The sequence below is a fragment of the Tinamus guttatus genome, unplaced genomic scaffold (genome assembly GCF_059628265.1).
Source record: "Tinamus guttatus ecotype Peru unplaced genomic scaffold, ASM5962826v1 Tinamus_guttatus_pri_ptg000345l, whole genome shotgun sequence".
NCBI classification, from domain to species: domain Eukaryota; kingdom Metazoa; phylum Chordata; class Aves; order Tinamiformes; family Tinamidae; genus Tinamus; species Tinamus guttatus.
The window spans coordinates 174,522-193,018 of NW_028288879.1; the positions used below are offsets into that span (position 1 = coordinate 174,522).

At 39.7% G+C, this 18,497-nt stretch overlaps 1 protein-coding gene across 1 annotated transcript in view; it reads left to right on the forward strand.

Moving 5' to 3' along the window:
• FOCAD (focadhesin) overlaps window positions 1-18,497 on the forward strand; it is an 89,199-nt gene that overhangs the window by 52,963 nt on the left and 17,739 nt on the right. The window contains exons 21-27 of the mRNA XM_010226159.2: window positions 1,912-2,004; window positions 4,337-4,425; window positions 5,423-5,464; window positions 6,857-6,965; window positions 8,811-8,927; window positions 10,282-10,520; window positions 13,171-13,260. Coding sequence (XP_010224461.2) covers window positions 1,912-2,004; window positions 4,337-4,425; window positions 5,423-5,464; window positions 6,857-6,965; window positions 8,811-8,927; window positions 10,282-10,520; window positions 13,171-13,260 — 779 coding nt within the window. The remainder of the gene's footprint in view (window positions 1-1,911; window positions 2,005-4,336; window positions 4,426-5,422; window positions 5,465-6,856; window positions 6,966-8,810; window positions 8,928-10,281; window positions 10,521-13,170; window positions 13,261-18,497) is intronic.

Here is an 18,497-nt window from a genome sequence, read left to right on the forward strand (position 1 = left end):
AAAAGTGCCATAACCACCTCTGGGATTAAGTCTTGCAGGGTTAGTAGTTGGTGGGCTTTGGACTGGGCTTCATGACAGCTACAGAGAAATTGTTATTCAACTCTGTGTTCTTTTAATTTGAAAATGAAAAATGTGGGCCTTAAACAGTGGATACTGAGATGTATTCCATCTCGCTCCAAACGCATATGTTTGCCTTTTCTTTTTGCTAATTAAGAACATACTATCCTGGAAACTGCTGAGATGAAATAAATTGTTTCCAATGGAATCCAAATGACAGTCATGGCTTTTTTTTTTTTATCTTTCAGGAGAGGCAGATGTTAGAAATAATTGGACACTAGCAAAAAAATTAATTCTGTATGCCCATCATAGAATATGATGAGACATACCAATGTGTGGCCATCATTTTAATTAGAGCTCATTTCTGAGTATGAAAAAACAGCTGTTTAAAAAGTGAGGTTTTTTTTTTTTAATCCCATGTCACCTTAGTGAACTATTGCAGCAACTAAAGCTATAATTAGAGAGCAAGAAAAAGGGACTGTTTTAATTGATTTCTAATACACTTTTTTAAAAAAAATAATTAATATATTTTGATTACGTAACAGTTTTGGTAGTAAGGTACATATAGTGTGCAAGAGTCTGAGGTTTGATAAACCTGTTCTTCTGTGGCCTGAATTTTCCCATTTTATTGTGTCACTGTATTTATTTTGTTAATCTACAAATAACTAGAAAATGGGCTTGTTTCTAAACCCATTTTACTTTGTTTTTTAATATGATCTGAAAATGTCTGCAGGTTATTGTTTGTTGTGATAGTTACTGAAGAGAACGATTTAGTGCATCTGAGGAAAGACTGCACACATCACAGTGTGTACTGCATGTTTTGCTGTCACGAAGTTGGAGCTACCATATTTGTGTGAGGTTTAGTAGTAGAAGGGGGAGAGCTGTTACACCTTTCTTTACACTATTCGTGAAGCAGTATTCATCTCCTTCTATTACTCCTTTGCTGAGCCTTACTAGAGAACAAAAATTCTACCCCTCCCACTTTTTTCTTCAACAGCGCCTTTCCTTAGGGAAAAAAAAGTTTAATTATGTGCTTAGATATGGTTATATATACCCCAGCTATGTACCTTGAGTCCTTCTGAATGATTGCTCCTGTGTTTAGTGGTCATCTATTGGATTTATTTTAAGTGTATGTTTAAAGCTTTTAAAGGCACATAGGTTGTCCAACGTAAATTGCACAACTATCTTTGTTATGTACATGTTTTTCCCCATCAGTACTAAAAAATGTTGTGCTGATTGCCTTATATAATTTCACTGTTCTCTCTGGGATTAATTAGTTGAGTCAATCTGTTGAACTATGTGAAGCGTCCTGTTTTGGCTGGCCTGGGTAATGAAGTTCAAAAAGTGAAAACAGAAAGGAAAATGTGATGAATATGGTATCGTTTTTAATTTCTGACAGCCATGCGCAATATCTGTGAACATGAGCAAAAAGCTGTCAGCAAACGACAGGCGGGAGACGACAGATCTATCCAAGTAAGGTGCTGTCTCTCTTTGAACTAATCAATTCAGCAGGGAGTATTCCTGAATGTTTGTAGGATCAGACCATTAAACTCTTAGCTGGTTTATTAATGTTTATGTAACAATTAAAGTTACTGTTGATTTCAGTGTTTTTTGATTTGCATGGTCAAACGTTGGAGCTTTTAACCTATTAATGATGGATTAATGAGAGCCTGGGAGGTCCTTCAGTCCTATGTAAGTTGTCGTTCATTTCAACATTGGATTTTTGTTAATGGAATGTAAATATAGTATGAGACAAAACGTATATAGTTTTAAGATATTGTGAACATGGCTCTGTGAATTCTTCTTGGTAAACTTAATATATAACCACTTTACACTTCCTGATGTGTTGCACAGGTTAACATTCAGCCTTCTGAATGGCACCGCTCAATATTGCTGCCACAGTCCTGGTTGGGATTTATGAGTCGAACATACAGTGCAGTCCTGCAGGTAATTTTGAGCTACATGATGATATGCATGTTAAAGTTCATTAAAGCTAAATTAATCTTTTATTTTTAGGAGTAATGGCGTTCACACAAATAATAATCATGTTAAAAAACAAGTTTGTGTTAAAATAAGTTTTATGAAAATGAGGTAAAATTAGGAGAGTTGTCAGCTAATGGCAGCAGGATCTGAGACGTGTCATACAGGTATAATTTCTGCTTACAGTTCTGATTCTTGCAGGCTTGTTCTTTGCTAAGCCCCAGTAGGTTAGCTTTTCCAATTGCAGGTGCCTCTTTAAACTGTAAGGTTTTAACTTGAATTCTAACCTCTTATTATAGATGGAATTGTTCTAATAACAGTATTACAAAGTGGACAAAGGCTGTTGAGAAATGGTTAATTAAATATAATTTATTTCTTATCCCGTTGTGATACCGTTGTACTGTGAGGGATTTATCTTTCTATTTTCCACCCTATCTAAGAGTAGGAAATACAGAAATTATCCCGATTACCCCTCTCATTAGATTAGCTAATCTGATATGTATACTGAAGTAGCATCATTTGCTTTTTCCACTGAAAAAAGATTTAAGAAGTTGTAACAGGTAGCTCCCTTTAAGAAGTTTCCCTTTATACCGCTACAAGGGCTTATGTTTCTGTATTTCCAGGCTACCTCAGGCTTTGTACAGTGAGCACCAGTCAGGTTTCTGAGCAAATTCCAGGATCTTTCACTGTTTCTTGTTTTATGGTATAGCAAAGCATGTGCTTCTCTAATGTTTTCAGAACAAGCTTTATCTTGCCCATCAGCAAATGTCAGGTTCTGAACCGAGCCCCTTCACAAACCCTTTGCCTGCTTTTCAAACTGTAATTTTAAATCTTAACTACAGAGGGGGCCATTATCAACTGCATTTAGTTCCTTTCCTATTTCATTTCTTTACCTCGAACGCAAGATTTCCTGAGAGCGTTGGCATTCCCCAAACTTGGTTCTGAAACCTCTTTAGGATTTCTTGCCATTTTACAGAGAGATAAAACTTACTTTTGTTGCTTTTGAAATCTCTCATTGTAGAATTCTCTTTTGTTTTGCCTTTACCTGAGACCAGGTATCTTTACTTGTATGTTTCTATAGCATTTTTCCTCTTGGATGGCCAAAATAATTAGAGTATGCGTAAACAGTGTATGGACTTGGTACGTAACAGCATTGCTGGTCAGGCAGGATAGTAATCCTTTCTCCAGTTTGGAGGCTGAGGTGCAAAGAAGTCTGGATTTGGTTATCTAGGGCTAATAAGTATTCTCTCCCCAATTCACCAAAACATTTGTGTGAGGATTTTTTCCTTTTGTACATGTGAAAATCCTCTTGTTTTTATTAGAACTGCTCACATGCCTGCACAGTTCTGCCAGTTTGCATGTTCAGCATGTTCTTGGGACTGAACCCAACTTCATAGTGATCCTATGAGCAGTGATTTAGTCCAGGGCTTAAAACAGTGTTGCAAGTGTTCTCAGGAACTGGAATCAGTGTGAGCATACAGGCAAGTCAAAGCATACAGTAAAGTCGTGCTTGCTCTTACACTTCTGAGAGCACAGCATAGAATTTTTTGTGGCCTTCTCTTATTCTTGTTCCTTTAGTAACTTTGGTGTATCACCTTTTGAGTGAAAACTGGAGTCTGCAGGATTGGCTGCCTTGTGTTCCTGAGTTTCTATGATCATCCAACCTGAAAATTTCCAGCATTTGAAAAACACAGCTATGAGTCTGTATTTTTCAATTAAGGTATTAAGGTACCTTCCAAGAAACATCAATGGACAACTCAGCAGGGAAGAGGAGAATTGTCTCAAGGTTTGAGGTAGAGACTGTAAGGCCAAGCTACTTCACATATTCAGATAACACTTGTTAGAGGCCAGAATGTATATTATTTCATGTACAGGAAGAACTCTGCAGGAAGGTTACTAAGAGACAGGTCATAAAAAGGAGAAGGATGAGCCTTTCTTCAAGTAATGAATTAAGAAACTGATGTTTTGCTGTCAGAGTTCAAGTGGAAATCATCTTTGTCTGCTGTACTCTTTCTGCCTTTCAAGGGGATTTCTTTTTCTGTGGCCTGGAAAGGATGTGTCAGTATCTGTGACCATTTGTGTCATCTGCAGCTGCCTTCCTCACACATAATCAAAAATTATTGGTTATTATACTTGGTGTGCTGTGTATTACAATGTTATCCTGTATCAAAACCAATTAGATTCACTCATGAAGTAGGTGGAATTGGAAAGGTTACATCTATTACCCAAGTGTTCCCTGAAGAAAGCCAATTGTGATTAGCCACTTAAGATTCTTTCCTGATTTGCTGTGATTCTGCAGGGGAGACAGGCAGAGCTAGAGATGCAGCTAAAACATGGAAAAGAAGATCCTGAAGAGGTGCAGTACAAACAGTTTACAGCCTGGCTCTGGTAAGCAAATACCTGTATGCTGCTCATCACTTGTAATGGCAAGTGAAGTGCTGAGGAAAGGGGTATTTCAAAGGCTTTAAATTTGCTTTATTTTTTGGAACTGAATGCAGAAACAGGGTGCTTACAAAAACTAATGATCGGATTTTTCAATCTTATTATTTGCTGTGGATTTGTGAAGCGTATCTTTTTGCATAGGGTGACAGTCATGGCTCAGACTTACTAATTGATATTGTACGATTTGTCATCCAGAATCTTACTTTCATCATCCAAACCTGGCAATATAGAATCTTTCCTGCATCTCTGCTTTTCTTTTGGTGTGAAAGCAAATTCAGATAAATCACAGAATCACAGAATGGTTGAGGTTGTAAGGAACCTCTAGAGATCTAGAGGTTCCCTCTGTTCCAGCAGGGACACCTAGAGCACATGGCGTGCAAGCAAGTAAATTGACAATGGCAATACATAAGAAATTGAAACTATTCTCCTGTAGCTTTCATTTAAATGCATTCAGGTTATTGCACTGCCTAATAATATAAATGCCCATAGTGGTTTTCAGGAGTATACTAAGTACTGGATAAATTGTTATGGTTGTCCATTGTAAAACATTTTATTAGCCAAGGCATGGTGCAGTGATCTGGAATGTTATGTATAACAGTTCAATGAGCTGATTTATGGCTACTGATTCAATCTGTACTTTCCAAAAAGTAAAGTCTTATAAACAAGAGCCCTTTTGACAACAGTGGTGATTTGCACAAGGGAAAAAGAGTGGTAAGTGACCACACTTATGCTTGATACCTGTGATTGGTTTGTGCTGAGCCTCGTGTTAGCTGTACGAGAAACGAGATAGGTATTAACCTAGCATGACCACATGTAAAACCTATGGGGAGATCAGATGAATTCATAACTTGGTATAATGCATAGGATAATATACGTTAGATACATAATACTATAGAGTCTTGTTTCTGTTGCACTGTACTATACAGTCTTGTTTTTGTTGCAGGGCCAGAGATATGTTGACTGATGTCATCAAAGGTGCTTCAAAGTAAGAATTACTAATTTATGACAAATTATTTTTTTCTGTGTTTTTTTTTCAAGGTGGAAGATAAAGTTTATCTTGCAATTGACTGCTAAATTTTTGATTTCACCCTGTTGCTGTTCATGAAAGAAACTCTTCCCATCTTTATAGATGTCAGAATGAAATATATAATTGTAGTTGGAGAAATTTGTTGGCAAAACTGAGTAGCATTTCATAATTTGGGAAGGAGGGGTGAATTTTCTTTAGGTAACAGCAAAAGGATTTTCTGTGCATAGATCTAGTGTCATGTTTGCTAGACTTTCTCCTAGTCTGACACAGTGATGAAATTGATACAATTTTTTTTTCATATTTTCAGCAAAAGGATATGATATTGTTTTTGTTCTTCCTAGTGGTAGGATGATGATTTTTAAATTACAGAATCTAGCTTTTGTGAGAGTGTAGTTTCAGAAGTTTCTCCATTTGAGGTACATCATGAAATATAAATACTTAAAAGTTGATAATCAAAAAAAGGTGAAACAATAAAAAGCTATATGAATCAGGAAATGATTCATTGGCTTGCATATAGAGAAATTTAAAAGAACTTGAGTGCCCACCAAACTGTACCTATTTGAAGTTTTTTCTGAAAGGAGATAGCTTCAGAGCTTCAAACTTAAAAGGTCTGTGGCATTTCATTAAAATCTTTGTGTGTGTTAATAAAGCCCCCGCAAAAATTCAGAAAATATTCTCATTGTCAAAATGAAGTGTTTGTTGGCAGGGAAAAAAACTTAAATTACAGGAGTAGGAATATATTTACAACAATAAATGAGGAAGTTCTTTCAAAAATGCCAGACTAATCCAGGAAATTTAGTATGCTCCATTTTGGTCTAATACTGTCTTATCAATATCACTGGTCCAGTAGAGCCTGCTTGTCATTCTCTGTTTGAAGAACTTTTTACTGTTATACTGTGTAGAACTGGTGCTACTTGAGACCATCTGCTGCATTTCTCAGGATACCATTAGCTGTACAGAATTGCAGTTCTCCTTTTAGTGACAGCAGATGTCTGTATTTATACAACTTTTGTTCGTGTGTTTGAGAGGCATTTTATAGAAGACATATCTGGGGGAAAAAAGAGTTCTGCACTCTTAGTGGAATCTAATGGAGAAAACTGAAACACTTTTATATCTTCCATTTGGTCTCTAATTTTAAAGCTGAAATATGATATGCTTTTGTTGAGCCAGGAAACAAGCCAACAAAATTCCTAGGCCAGAGACCTTGTTAGTTAAGGATTGTGTTCCCTATCAAACTACCTGTAGCATATACCTCCCTGTCCTAAGGTGTATTTTGTTACCTGTGTTTGTTACGCTCTTTGACTCGTCTTTGCTTTTTTTTCTTTTTTTTTTTTTCTTTCTTTTGTCCAGAGACAGCCCAGTGGTGAAAGGAAATTGTCTCTTAGCCTTAACTGGTCTTGCAGTTGCAGTATCCAAATACGACAGCAGCCTTTCTTCAGATACTGAAGGGATGCCTGAGGTGAGTCAATCTGGGAAAAATAAGTCCTGTGCTCTGAAAGGAATATAATGAAGCTACAGGACGACATGCTCAAGAAGATGGCCAGTGTGTGAGGAGTCCTGCACACTTTGAGGTTCAAATTCCACCCTAGTAGCTCTCTGGTGGTCCTTGTGTGACCCGTAAGAACAGCTTTGTGGTCCCACTCAGAGTGGGCACCTCTTCTGAAGAAACCCATTGACCAATGCATTAGTTGTCAGTCTCAACAGATGTGGTAATGACCAGCAGATTCTGAGATACTCACTGTATACCTCTTTGCTCAGCTCTTACTTACAACATGTTTTAAGGTGTAGATTTTAAGGTGTTTTCCTATGGCATCGACAGAACATGTCCAGACTGTAAACATCCAACTTTTCTATGCATGGATAAGAGAAAGTCTAAGGCCAAACCAGAGTCAAAAATAGCATTTTCTTCCAGCCAGTAGAACTGCAGACCTGACAGTTGTCTGCTGCATGCTGGGTAGATGAGCTGATCTGTGCAGTTTTTGCTAGTAGGTGCAGAATGATAAAGACTTCTAAGGAAAAAAAAAAAAAAAAAAAGGTAATGCTCTGGGTGTCTTTTATTGGTTTAATTCATGTTTTTAATTCTAATGATCTGGATTTCTTTGATTCGCAGTACTCATTTGTTCATCTAGTATTATATACTCTTTCTGAAGTCTGCTTAGAAGATGATATTTTCAATCTTGCTAGTGGTGGAAGAGTTTCCACAGTGTGCCACAGTGCATATGACTGTATGAAGAGTGGCTCTCAAAAGGAGAAATTTGTGGAGAAAGGAAAATACACTTGTGAGAACTTTTTTTAGTTGAACTTATTTCCTCATTTGTAAAACACTATAAACAGTAGCTCAGTTTTCATGCCAGAAGGTTCCATTCATCCATGTTTGCTCAACATCTGAGACTGTTATTTGTGGCAATCTGGCAGCTATTCATTTATGTTTTCCTGCTGGTGTTAAAACCAAGAAATACACCTCTCCTTATATCTATGAAAAATACATTCTCTTGCCATCCCACCACGATATTTTTTTTAGTTATACCTGTTGAAAAGTAAACAGAGCTCTTAAGACACATGTGTAATGGGGACCCTGTTCTCTATTAACAAGACTGTATCACAGTCCAAGGCACCATCCTTAGAAAGCAGGATTTGAGTCAAGTAGTTGTGTGATACGAATGCCACAGGACAAATTGATGTGTTGGTATGTTGATATGATAGTTGACATGTCACGGGGCAAGTTGAGCTTCCTGAATGCTTTTCTGTGTATGACTGAGTGGACTATATATATTTTTAAGAACTTTGGGTTATTGCCCACATTTATAAATGAATGTATTTGGGGAGATGGAATCTTCATGTTAAATAAAAGCTTTTGTCCATCTGCATATAGTATATATACATGAGTAGCATTTAAGTGTTCCTGTCATAATTCAAGATAATAAAACAATTAACTGTGAGACCCTTGGAGACTCCTGTGCTTTATAGTCAAGCTGAAACTACTTGAATAGTTGTCTTGACTTTTGTGGCCACGTTTAATTTTGCATGGGTTGAAAGGATTCATGAAAGCAGAAACATGGTAACTCTTGGCTGTGTGAGTTTGGAGTTGTGAATGTTTGTGGGTTATGCTGTTGTTATGAGGTTTCAGTAAGTAGTATCTGGATCAAAAATATTGTCTATGGAAGGGATTTGTCTTGTAAAACACATTGTTTGCTGAGAGTGGCAGAATAACCTTTTTGCTGAGAGCTTCTGTTCAGGTAGGATCTGGTTTAAGAAAGGATCGTCAGTTTGGATTTGATGTTTATATTCCATTTATCACTTACAGACTGAACCTGATTTTATTCCCCTACAAGACTGGATTTCTATGGTCACAGAAACCCTTTTCAGTATTGTGAATAGCCGCTATCAACCTAAAGGTCAAGCCTTCTCATGGTTCTACCAGGTATGTGTAGAAACACAAGTGCACCTAAGGTATTTAACAAAGTAATGTTAAAGACAAGATAATGTGTTTGGATTCTGTACTTAGAATGCTTGGTTTGGAGTTTCTTCATTATGTTTGTCCTTGAAGTAGTCACAATATGAGAGATGCAAAATTTTTTTCTTCTAAGATGTTTTTCTATTTCTCATCTTACATTGTTTTCTAGCCTGAAGCTTGGTTTACTCTTTGCTGTACCTGTGACAGTTCTGATGTTTTTCTCTGGTACTAAGAGGCAACTAGCTGGCGGAGTATTGGCAGACTGATGAAACTCTCTCTCTCTCTCTGCTACTGTGACTTTTCATTTATTAAGAAAGGGCAATAAAATACTCCCTATGGTACTTTAAGTATACTCCCTATGGTACTTTAAGTATGAGGTCACTCTCAATGGATGGACAGTCTTTATCTCTCCTGCTCTCTCTCTCTTTCCTCTTTGAAGAGATGGAGAACATAAAGTTACTGCATCTGGTTCAGTCAATGACAAGCTTGTGTGAAAAAGCTGAAAATTGCTAAATTACCTGAATCAGCTATGGCATGTGATCTACCTATATCATCCCTGACAGGGGATATACATCACTAATTTAATGCAATGTTAAGCAACTGCTGGACTGGCTGGAAATTAGGAGGGTCATTAATTGGTTGGCATTAGCAGTTTTAGCTTAATTACTGTGAGACTCCTATTGCTGAAAATACTGCTGTTTAACAAAGGTGTTTTTGAGATGGAACAGTGTTATGTGGATTGTGCTTTTATTTATAAAATCTGCCCCTTTTAAAAGAAAAAAAAAATTCTTATCAGTGTAAAATTCCAGGGCATGTGATACATAGCACTTTCCTACAGAGTACCTTGCATATTATATTGACTTTTTTTTTTTTTTTTTTTTTTTCATTTTTCATTTTGGAGTGGCAGTTAATACCTGGAACTATTGCATATAATGAGGCCGTTGCTTTATAAGGCAGCTCTGTGGATTTTAGCTTTTTTAAAAGGAAGGGAATTCAGGCACAATGTATTTACTTGCAGCCTAGCTGTTGAATTCCACTTTCATCTTGTCTTGTCCCTTGTTTACAGTTTCATACTTCATCTTATTTACAATTAATAGTTATGTTCTCAATTAACATAATTTTAAACTGCTTTCAGGGTAAGGCAAACGGAAATGTCATAGACAAAGCTATGAAATACTGTTTGTTTCCAGACTGCAATGTATCTGGGTTGCTGTTTGCTGTATTTATTAAACTTGTAAAATGCTGAATGTTATTAGCTGCAAGGGAATTTTATCCCTCTTCTCCCAAGAAAAGAATGAAATGCTTTTACGTTTTGTTCTAGAAATCCTACTCTGGTGAAAATACAGCGAGTGCTATAGCTCGTTCCTGTGCAGCCACCGCTTTGTCCCTCCTGGTGCCAGTTTTCATTGTATCGTGCAAGGAGAAGATTGAGGAGGTCCTGAGTATGCTGACTGCCAGGTTACCTGGGAAACCAAATGCTGACGAGTCTCAAGCTGTTCAAATCCATATGGGCCTTGCTTTGGGAATGTTTATCTCACGCTTGTATGAAGAAAAAGTCAGGTAGGGTTTTCAATATGTAACGTTAAGTGTGCAAATAAATTCCTCCTTTTGGAGGAAGGCATGTGGCATTTAAGTTCTGAGGAGTAAAGTATATACAAATCATAGTCAAATTAATTTTAGGCCTTTTGCAGCATTCTTTAAAACTTGTCCGTATTTATCCGTTGGGATCAGCCCGTGGCTGGTGGCGGGAGTGCCTGCTCAGCAGATGAGGTGGAGCACTTGGGTGCCGCTTGCAGCGCATGGGCTCCCCGCGCTGTGGCGGGAGGAGCCCCCGGCCGTCACTCAGGGTCAGCCGCTTCTGTGGCTGCCGAGCTGGGCGACCAACCAGCTGATGAGCGAGGGGATCTCGTGTGAGGCCGCCCAGTGAGCTGCCCAGCACGCACTGCTCCGCTGCTGAGGAAAGCCAGGGTCTACACAGCACAGAGGGAGCCATCTTGGCTTCCTGTCTGTCCAAACACAACCGTCATCCCTTTCCCCAAGTTACTAAGTCTTTTGGGCCTTCCCACTTCCCCATAACTAGACCTTTTATGGTAACTTGCCTGTAGATTTTCTGACTGTCGGCCAAAGTGTTGAGTAATTTGGCTTTCACCTGCTATGTTACGATTTAAAAAATTAAGTACATATAAAACTTTATCCAGTCTTTCTTGGGGGCCAGCTCCCTGAGCTCTCTCTTTCTGTTTAATTAATCTATTTTTTAGGGTCTGGTGCATGCACTCAAAAACTGCCTACCGAGTAGGAGAATGAGGAATACCGAATATGTGCTGAATACCCCATTGTTTAAGAGAGTCCTGGCTACCTACACAGACCAGTTGTATATTTTTATCAGTTTTTGAACACCCATGACCACAAAACATCTCAACCAGTGCTTACACGCATCCCAACTTTTCTGATAAAGTACGGATTGGCTTGGCAATTTAATATAGTCCATAAATTTCGCAATTGGGCTATCAGCAAAGGATTGACAACCACTCGAAGCGTAGCTCCCTCCAAGTGCTTCACCAGGCCTTCAACGTATAAGGAATCTGTTACAACATTAAGATTTACAGTTGCCAATTTTGAAAAGCCATGGTTGCAGCTACCAACTCCAACGCCTGTGTGAAGCCTGGTGCTTCGGCTTGAACCCCAGTTGGCCATTCTGCATCCACTGACGTTTTCCAGGTGATGGCAGCCTTTTTAGTTTGGCATGTGAGGACAGTAATACCATTTTTCTTTGCCATCGCAGAACTGGAGTATTCCATGGGCTAGTTGTTAGTTGTAGATGTCCTTCTGCCAACTGTTCCTCCACCAGCAAATGCAGCTTTCTGGGCGTCCAGGCAGAGGCTGCTGTGGCCGAGGCTGGAGTGAGAGGTCACCCAGGGAGCTGGCGCTGCTGTTGAGCGCCGTGTGCGCGCTGCTGGGGACACACATGAAGTCGAGGCTCTGCAGGAACCGCAACTTGCACGAGAGGCACCGCGATGCCTGTGGCTTCACGGCACCCGTGCCGACATCTCCAAGCGGGAACGGCTCGGCTTCCTCGTGGAGTAGAGTGGCGGCCCCTCATCCATGCTCAGCTGTCGGTGCTCAGGTCGCCCAGCTACTGCTGGCAGCTCTCCCGGCCCTGCAGTGCGTCCGCGAGGCCCTGGAACCGGCCGAGCTTCTGCAGCCGCTCGGCGACCTCCGCCTGCGCCCCCAGGCTGCGGACCTGGCTGCAGAGGCTGTGGCAGCTGCGTGTGGCGTCCTGCACGCGCTGCGCGCTCTCCTGCAGCTCCCACGCCAGCCTCTCTGCCTCGCCCTTGAGCGCCCCGGTCTCCTGCTGCAGCTCCTTGGCCAGCTCCTGTGTCTGCCGCTTCCTGGCGTCTTAGCCTTCTCCATCGGCGCTCTGCAGTGCTCGGCCTCTGCTCCTTCTGCGCCAGCTGCTCCCAGAGCTCGGCCACCTCCTGCTGCCCGCGCACGGCCTCTGCCTGCAGCTGCCCCTGCAGAGCCTTGAGCCGCTGCTGCTGGGCCTGAGCTGCCTGTTCTTGCTGCGCCCGCCCGCGCCGAGGAGGCACTCCCCGGCACCGGCCCCAGGCTGACCCCAACATTTATCATCTTCCTTACTCTTCTGCACTTTGAACGTTTTTCTCTAAATATTTGCCATTCCTTCCAGCTGAATGATTGATTTTTATCATATCCTAAACTACGTGTGCAAATCAGTCAAATGAATGAGATGCGTAAAACACTCTTAAGGAGGGTAGTCACCCCAGGAGACTCTTTTTGTAAAATAATTTCTAATTCTCACTGATTCTTTCTAAGCAATCTCCAGCTGAAATGGTTTTCTCCAGCAGTAGTTTCGTTCTCCTCTCATGTTGCATAAATTGTGAGTTTTGGTGCATTGTTATAACACCACAGGGCCATTGTTACAACACCACAGTTAAGGTCTGACTATAATATGCTCTATGTTATTTGTTTATCATCTTTAATATCTTTGTATGCATATGTCATAAGTGATTAAGCTGTTGCTTACAAACCAGTATAAGAAGCTATTATAAAAAAGAAACAAATCTTAATTAATCTTAATTTATTAATCTTAATTAAGATTAATCTTAATAGTTAAATCTTACCAGGATAGCCTATATTGTTTCATGTGAGCTGTTTTGGAGGATTTTTGGTTTTTGTTTTGTTTCTTTTGTAGTGATGTGCCCAGTCAACAGATGAACTTACTTCTAATGAAGTCCCTAGATGCACTGGAAGACTGCTGCTTTGACACCAGTCTGGAGTACAAGTGAGTCTCTTTCATTAGTGATTTTATTTTCAGCTCCACTTTGTTAATCAATACTTGCACCAGTAAGTTTTTCATAAATGATCATAAAGATGAGAAGACAGTCTGTTCCTGAGCACTTACAGGAGAACCACTGGCTCATGCAGTCTGGCGGGGACTTTATAAGGTCCATACCTCTGCCCAAACTAGTTTGAACAGGATTTTACCCTTGGGCATCCTCTGAGGACGGAGGCAGCACCATATCTCATGCCTGTTCCTCTGGATATACCGTCTATTTTTAGTTATTTGTGATTATTTTAGTGTATATGTACATATATTCACTCTTTTGTGCAGCACCTAGTGGAAGGCAGAATGAAATAATGAGCACCACTATTATCTGCCAGCCCACAGGAAAAACATTGGTTGTGTTTGGATCTTGGGCACAGGCAGCAGGAGTATGCCACCCATTCTGTGAGCACAGTTGCTCAGTTTACCTGCACGTACTCATTAATGACAGGTACTTCTGATTATGCCTCCTTAAGCTCTTACATGGCTGCGAGGATGCTCAGTGCAGCCTTGGTGCTGCTTTGGAGCCTGTTACAGGAGAGTAAACACGGTGCAATACAGCCAGAGCCCTGGAGCAGCTGCTTTGCGTGTGTCCTTTATCTGGGAAAGTCAGGCTGCTAATTTAATAGCTGGGGGTGTCATGTTGAATACTGAGAAAGGCAAATATATTTCATTTCACCAACTGCAGTTATTCCTCAGGTATCCTAAAGACACAAGTAGCCCATTAGCAGGACAAGAAATGAGTGAAGGTCATCGCACAATTGCGGGCATTGGCAAGCCAGAAATAATCTGCACAGTGAAACACCTGGCAGGTTTGAGTTGCTGGTGAACAGATGCATGTTACATGTGACCAGAGTAGTGCATCACTTCTGTGGTAGCATTTTCTCTTCTAGAGTAAGGAAGGAGCTGCATCATCTTGTGTATTTTAGTGTGAGTGTATAGGTTTTTCTTTCATTTCGAGCATTTGTCTACCCACTTCTTCCCTTTTCAAAGGAAATAGCGATTGGTCCAGCTTGTGCCTTTCCTTTCTCCTGTGATCCTCTGGAAAGCTCTGGAGAGATCACAGTTGCATGTTGTTGAGCTATGAACTTGGACAGCAAAGTCAGGATTCAGACTGGCTGGCACAGCCAGCTGTGTACCATGAACCTTATTTTGTGTCAGTTGCATCACATTGCTATACCCATTGCTGCTTTCTTGTGTGACTTACTATCTGGAGATAAAATGTCCCAGAAAAGCCAGGCGACAGCAGGCGACAGATGGAGGAATATGAAGCAAAGATGAGCAAGAAGAGCAATAATAAAGAATTTCTTATGGTGATCCTAACGGGAACATGTTAGAAAACTACTTTTAAGGTTGGTGTGCTTTGTGAGTACTCTGTCTCATAAGCAAAGCATCATTTAAAGCAGCAAATGTTGTAGCCTGTTTGTATCAGTTTGGTGTGTCTCCTTTCTCTAAAGGAAAGGCTCCTGAAGCCTTTTGCATGTAGTTTACAATAAGCATAGCTGTCCGTGGGACACTTACCGTATGTGAGCATTTTATGCATGCTGAACTTGCCGTTGGAAGTTTTTTGAGAGTAGGTGTGTCATGCTGTACAAATGGGGGAGAGAGGAAGTTCTGTTTTTTCTAAATGCCAGCAGTAATCGTTTCCCTCATGGGACCGCTCTCAGAGGTCATGTATGTTTAACAGGGCTCCAAGGGAGCTGATAAAATTCCCAGTACAAATTGATTGTTTTGCCGTAATTAGAATAGATTTCTGACTGCTTTGATCTGGCAAATTACCAGAGGCAGCATCTTGGCTCATGCTGCCACCTAGTGGAAAATAAACCTTTAATTCCGATGTTGCGGTTTGCCGGCCACGTCTTGCTGCCGTGGCATCTTACATTCACGTGCATGTGCAGGCCTACACGTGCATTCTTACAGTGTGTGCAGTAGATGTTACAGGTCTTTGAGAGGGGGCCTCCCGATTCTTTTAAATGGATCTGTCTGCTTAGAAATATGTTTCTTTGGGGGTATTAAGTGAGGCATCTCAAATCCTGAAGGCCATTATTGAGATGAAGAAGTTCTTACTGTTTCTCTTTTGTTGTTCTGCCCGGAGTGCCTGGATAATAAGGAAGTTTAACAAAGCATGTGGATGTGCCTCCTTGGACTCACACAACACACTTCAGTGCTAATGCCAGTTTGATAAGGGGTATTGATTGTTATTATGAGTTCTTTTTTAAGGGCAATTTTCTTTTGAATTTTTAATGGAGATTTTGTTGCTGTTTTGGGGAAAGAGGAAAAGAAAGCAAGCAGAGTTATTGTAAGAAATAATAAGCAACAGGTATATATATATATATATTTTTCTGCTAAGCCCATGCTTTAGCATGGTGGGAGGCCACTTATGTGCATAAGGATCCATATGCCTTTGTAAGTTGCTTGAAGTGCTCTATAGAGTTTTCTCTTTGAAAAAACCATTGTGAGAATGGTGCTTCTAACTCTTCTTATGTGTCTTCAAGCATACAGGCAAGAAAATAACAGTGAAACTCATCCACTTGATTGTGGGCGAAAAACACTTCCAATTTTATATTAATGTTGAACTTTTTTGTTTTTTTCTGAGAAAACTTTTCAGAGTTTTCAGAGCCCTAGGGCCTGATTTTAAGTTGAAGACACTTATACATTATCAAGAGATGTATGAGAGCACATTAAATCTATTGTGCTAGGTAGAAAATAAAATAAGTATGTAAGGCTTTTTGTTGAAATGAAAATGAAAATCATGAAATGTGTGTGTAATATACATGTCACAAATGCTTTTTTTGAATTTATACAGTTCTTAATGCTAATTTTGTCAGACTTATCATGGAAGTTATTGAACAGCTCATTTTTCTTCCCAAGTCTATCTTAGATAGGGAGTGAGAGAAGGTTTAGCGAGCATTTGCATTCTTAATTGTTAACTTTTCTAGTTACTTACCTAGATTGTGTTGAATATAATCAAGCTAAGTGTACCAAGTTAAAAAGAATTAGAACCAAATGAAAGGCAGGCATCCAGTTGTAACAATGCAGCATTTGGGTAGCAAAATATGGTCCCTTGGTCCCTGTCTTGCAAGGTTTTGCTTTGTGGGTTTTTCTTCTCTCTGCAGACAAAGAAAAACATGACATGTTCAAAATAGAGTTAACACTGACATTTGAAGGGACTACTTGGACCCAGTTACTGAGAACAGTCCATTACATTTCCCATATTCAGTGTGAATTCTATAACAGCTTTACAAATGTGTCTTTTTACATGAAGCCGTTGCATATCAGAACTAGCATGTACCTGCTGGAGTAATTACTGGATAAATATTGAGTAAATGAGAAGTACTGCTGTTTAAGGATTAAGTAAAGATATAGCGTAGAGCCAAGTTACTCTGAAACATGACGTACATAGTAGTCTTCCTTAAAGTTGGGAGCTGATAAGATTCCCAGTCCCAGTCCCTTCCTACTGTGAGCAATAAATTAACTTACTTTATGTAGTTTTCATAAGTTCTGTACTGAAAACTGCCATCAGAATTTTTTACTGTTCCTAAAGAAATCTGCCAAACATCTAATGACCTCAGGGTTACTGTCACTAAAAAACATCCTTTTCCTTCACGTGAAGATTTAGACCTTTTATTTTGTATTGCTATTTCCTTATGAACTATGCTGCTCTGTACGTTTCCAAGCTATTACGTTGAGAGGCAGCAATAGATTGGCAATGTAGCAGATCGATAATGGCAGAATCTGGTACACTGAAAGTAAAACACTTAGAACATATTGGAAAATTTGAGATATGCTGGTGAAGTGAATGTTCATTTTATACAGGTCACAAACAAGATGGTCAGGTGAGGAAGATTGCTATGATATTCTTTATTTTTGCTTCACAAAAAAAATGTCTATGAGTGTATGCGAAATATTACTCTTGCTACTGTTCTCCACTACATTTTTTTTCAAAGTAGCAGCAGCATAAAAGAAAGTAGCTTTAACTAGGATTTTAGTATTTTCTCTGTCTATTTTCATAAACCTATAAGAGAAGAAGTGTTATTCTTCAGATTTGCCATAAATCTGAAAGAATCAGCTGTTCTTTCTTCATATCCTGTTTTGTTGGCTGTACATGAATTTTTAATATACTACTTATTTGTAAATATTAACATTGATTCCAGAGATTTGCAGCATATCTTTACTGAAGAAAAAAAAATAAGAGGGGTATTTTGCAAAGACACTGCTGAGTGTTATATCCATGCTGGTCATAGTCATCCCCACATGTTGAAAATCGTAAGATTGAAACTGTCTGAAGTTATTCTGTAATGTTCAAGAAATGTGTAGACGAGACTTAAGGACATGGTTTAGCAGGCAGGGTGTTGAGGGGATTATGGTTGGACTTGGTGTCTTGAAGATCTTTTCCGACTGTAGTGATTTTATAACTTTCTTTAGCTAAGTAAAAGCAATAACTCTCCCTGTTTTGAGTTGCATAGCGCAAGCTTGGAGTGCCTGATATCCTAGCCATATCCAGTCCCTGCTGGAGCAAAGGGCTGGACTAGATGATCGCTAGAGGTCCCTTCCAACCTCAACCATTCTGTGATTCTGTGAGATGACTGTTTGGCGTTGGCGGTGTGGTCATGAGCATGCTCATGGAGATGCACAAGGGAAAGGGGAGTTTTCCGGTAGCAGCTTTTGTGTTTGTACAGTGAAAGCACCTTTCAGAGCCATGGGTATCTGTTGTTGTACTCCTAGTATCTTGTGATGGTAGCCAAGGCTGGTTGGGAATCTTCTGGCAAAAATCCCTAGGATTGGTGACTTGTGTAAGCTGGAAATCTGTGGCAGCCACAAGTCTTGTGTTTCATGAGAAAGTGTTCTTAGATGGAGAGTAAAATTTCTGGTCAAAATCTGAAAAATGCCCTGTCACTGTCGAAGCATTTACATCAGCATCAAAATGTTAGTTCTCAGGGAGTGTTCTGTCCTGTTGAAGTTGGTCCACTGTTGTATATATGTGTTTTAATGCATATAGATTAATATGTATACCTGACTTGTACATTCCGAAATGCAGCTGAATACCATCTTTTAGCTGCTTGGACAGACTGGAACATCATTTGCAGGTGAGACTGAGAGATATACCCTAAAAGCAAACCCACAATTATTGTGTTTAATTGGTGTATTATAGAGTTTAGGAAATCAGTGTGAATTTAATGGAAACATTTGGATCC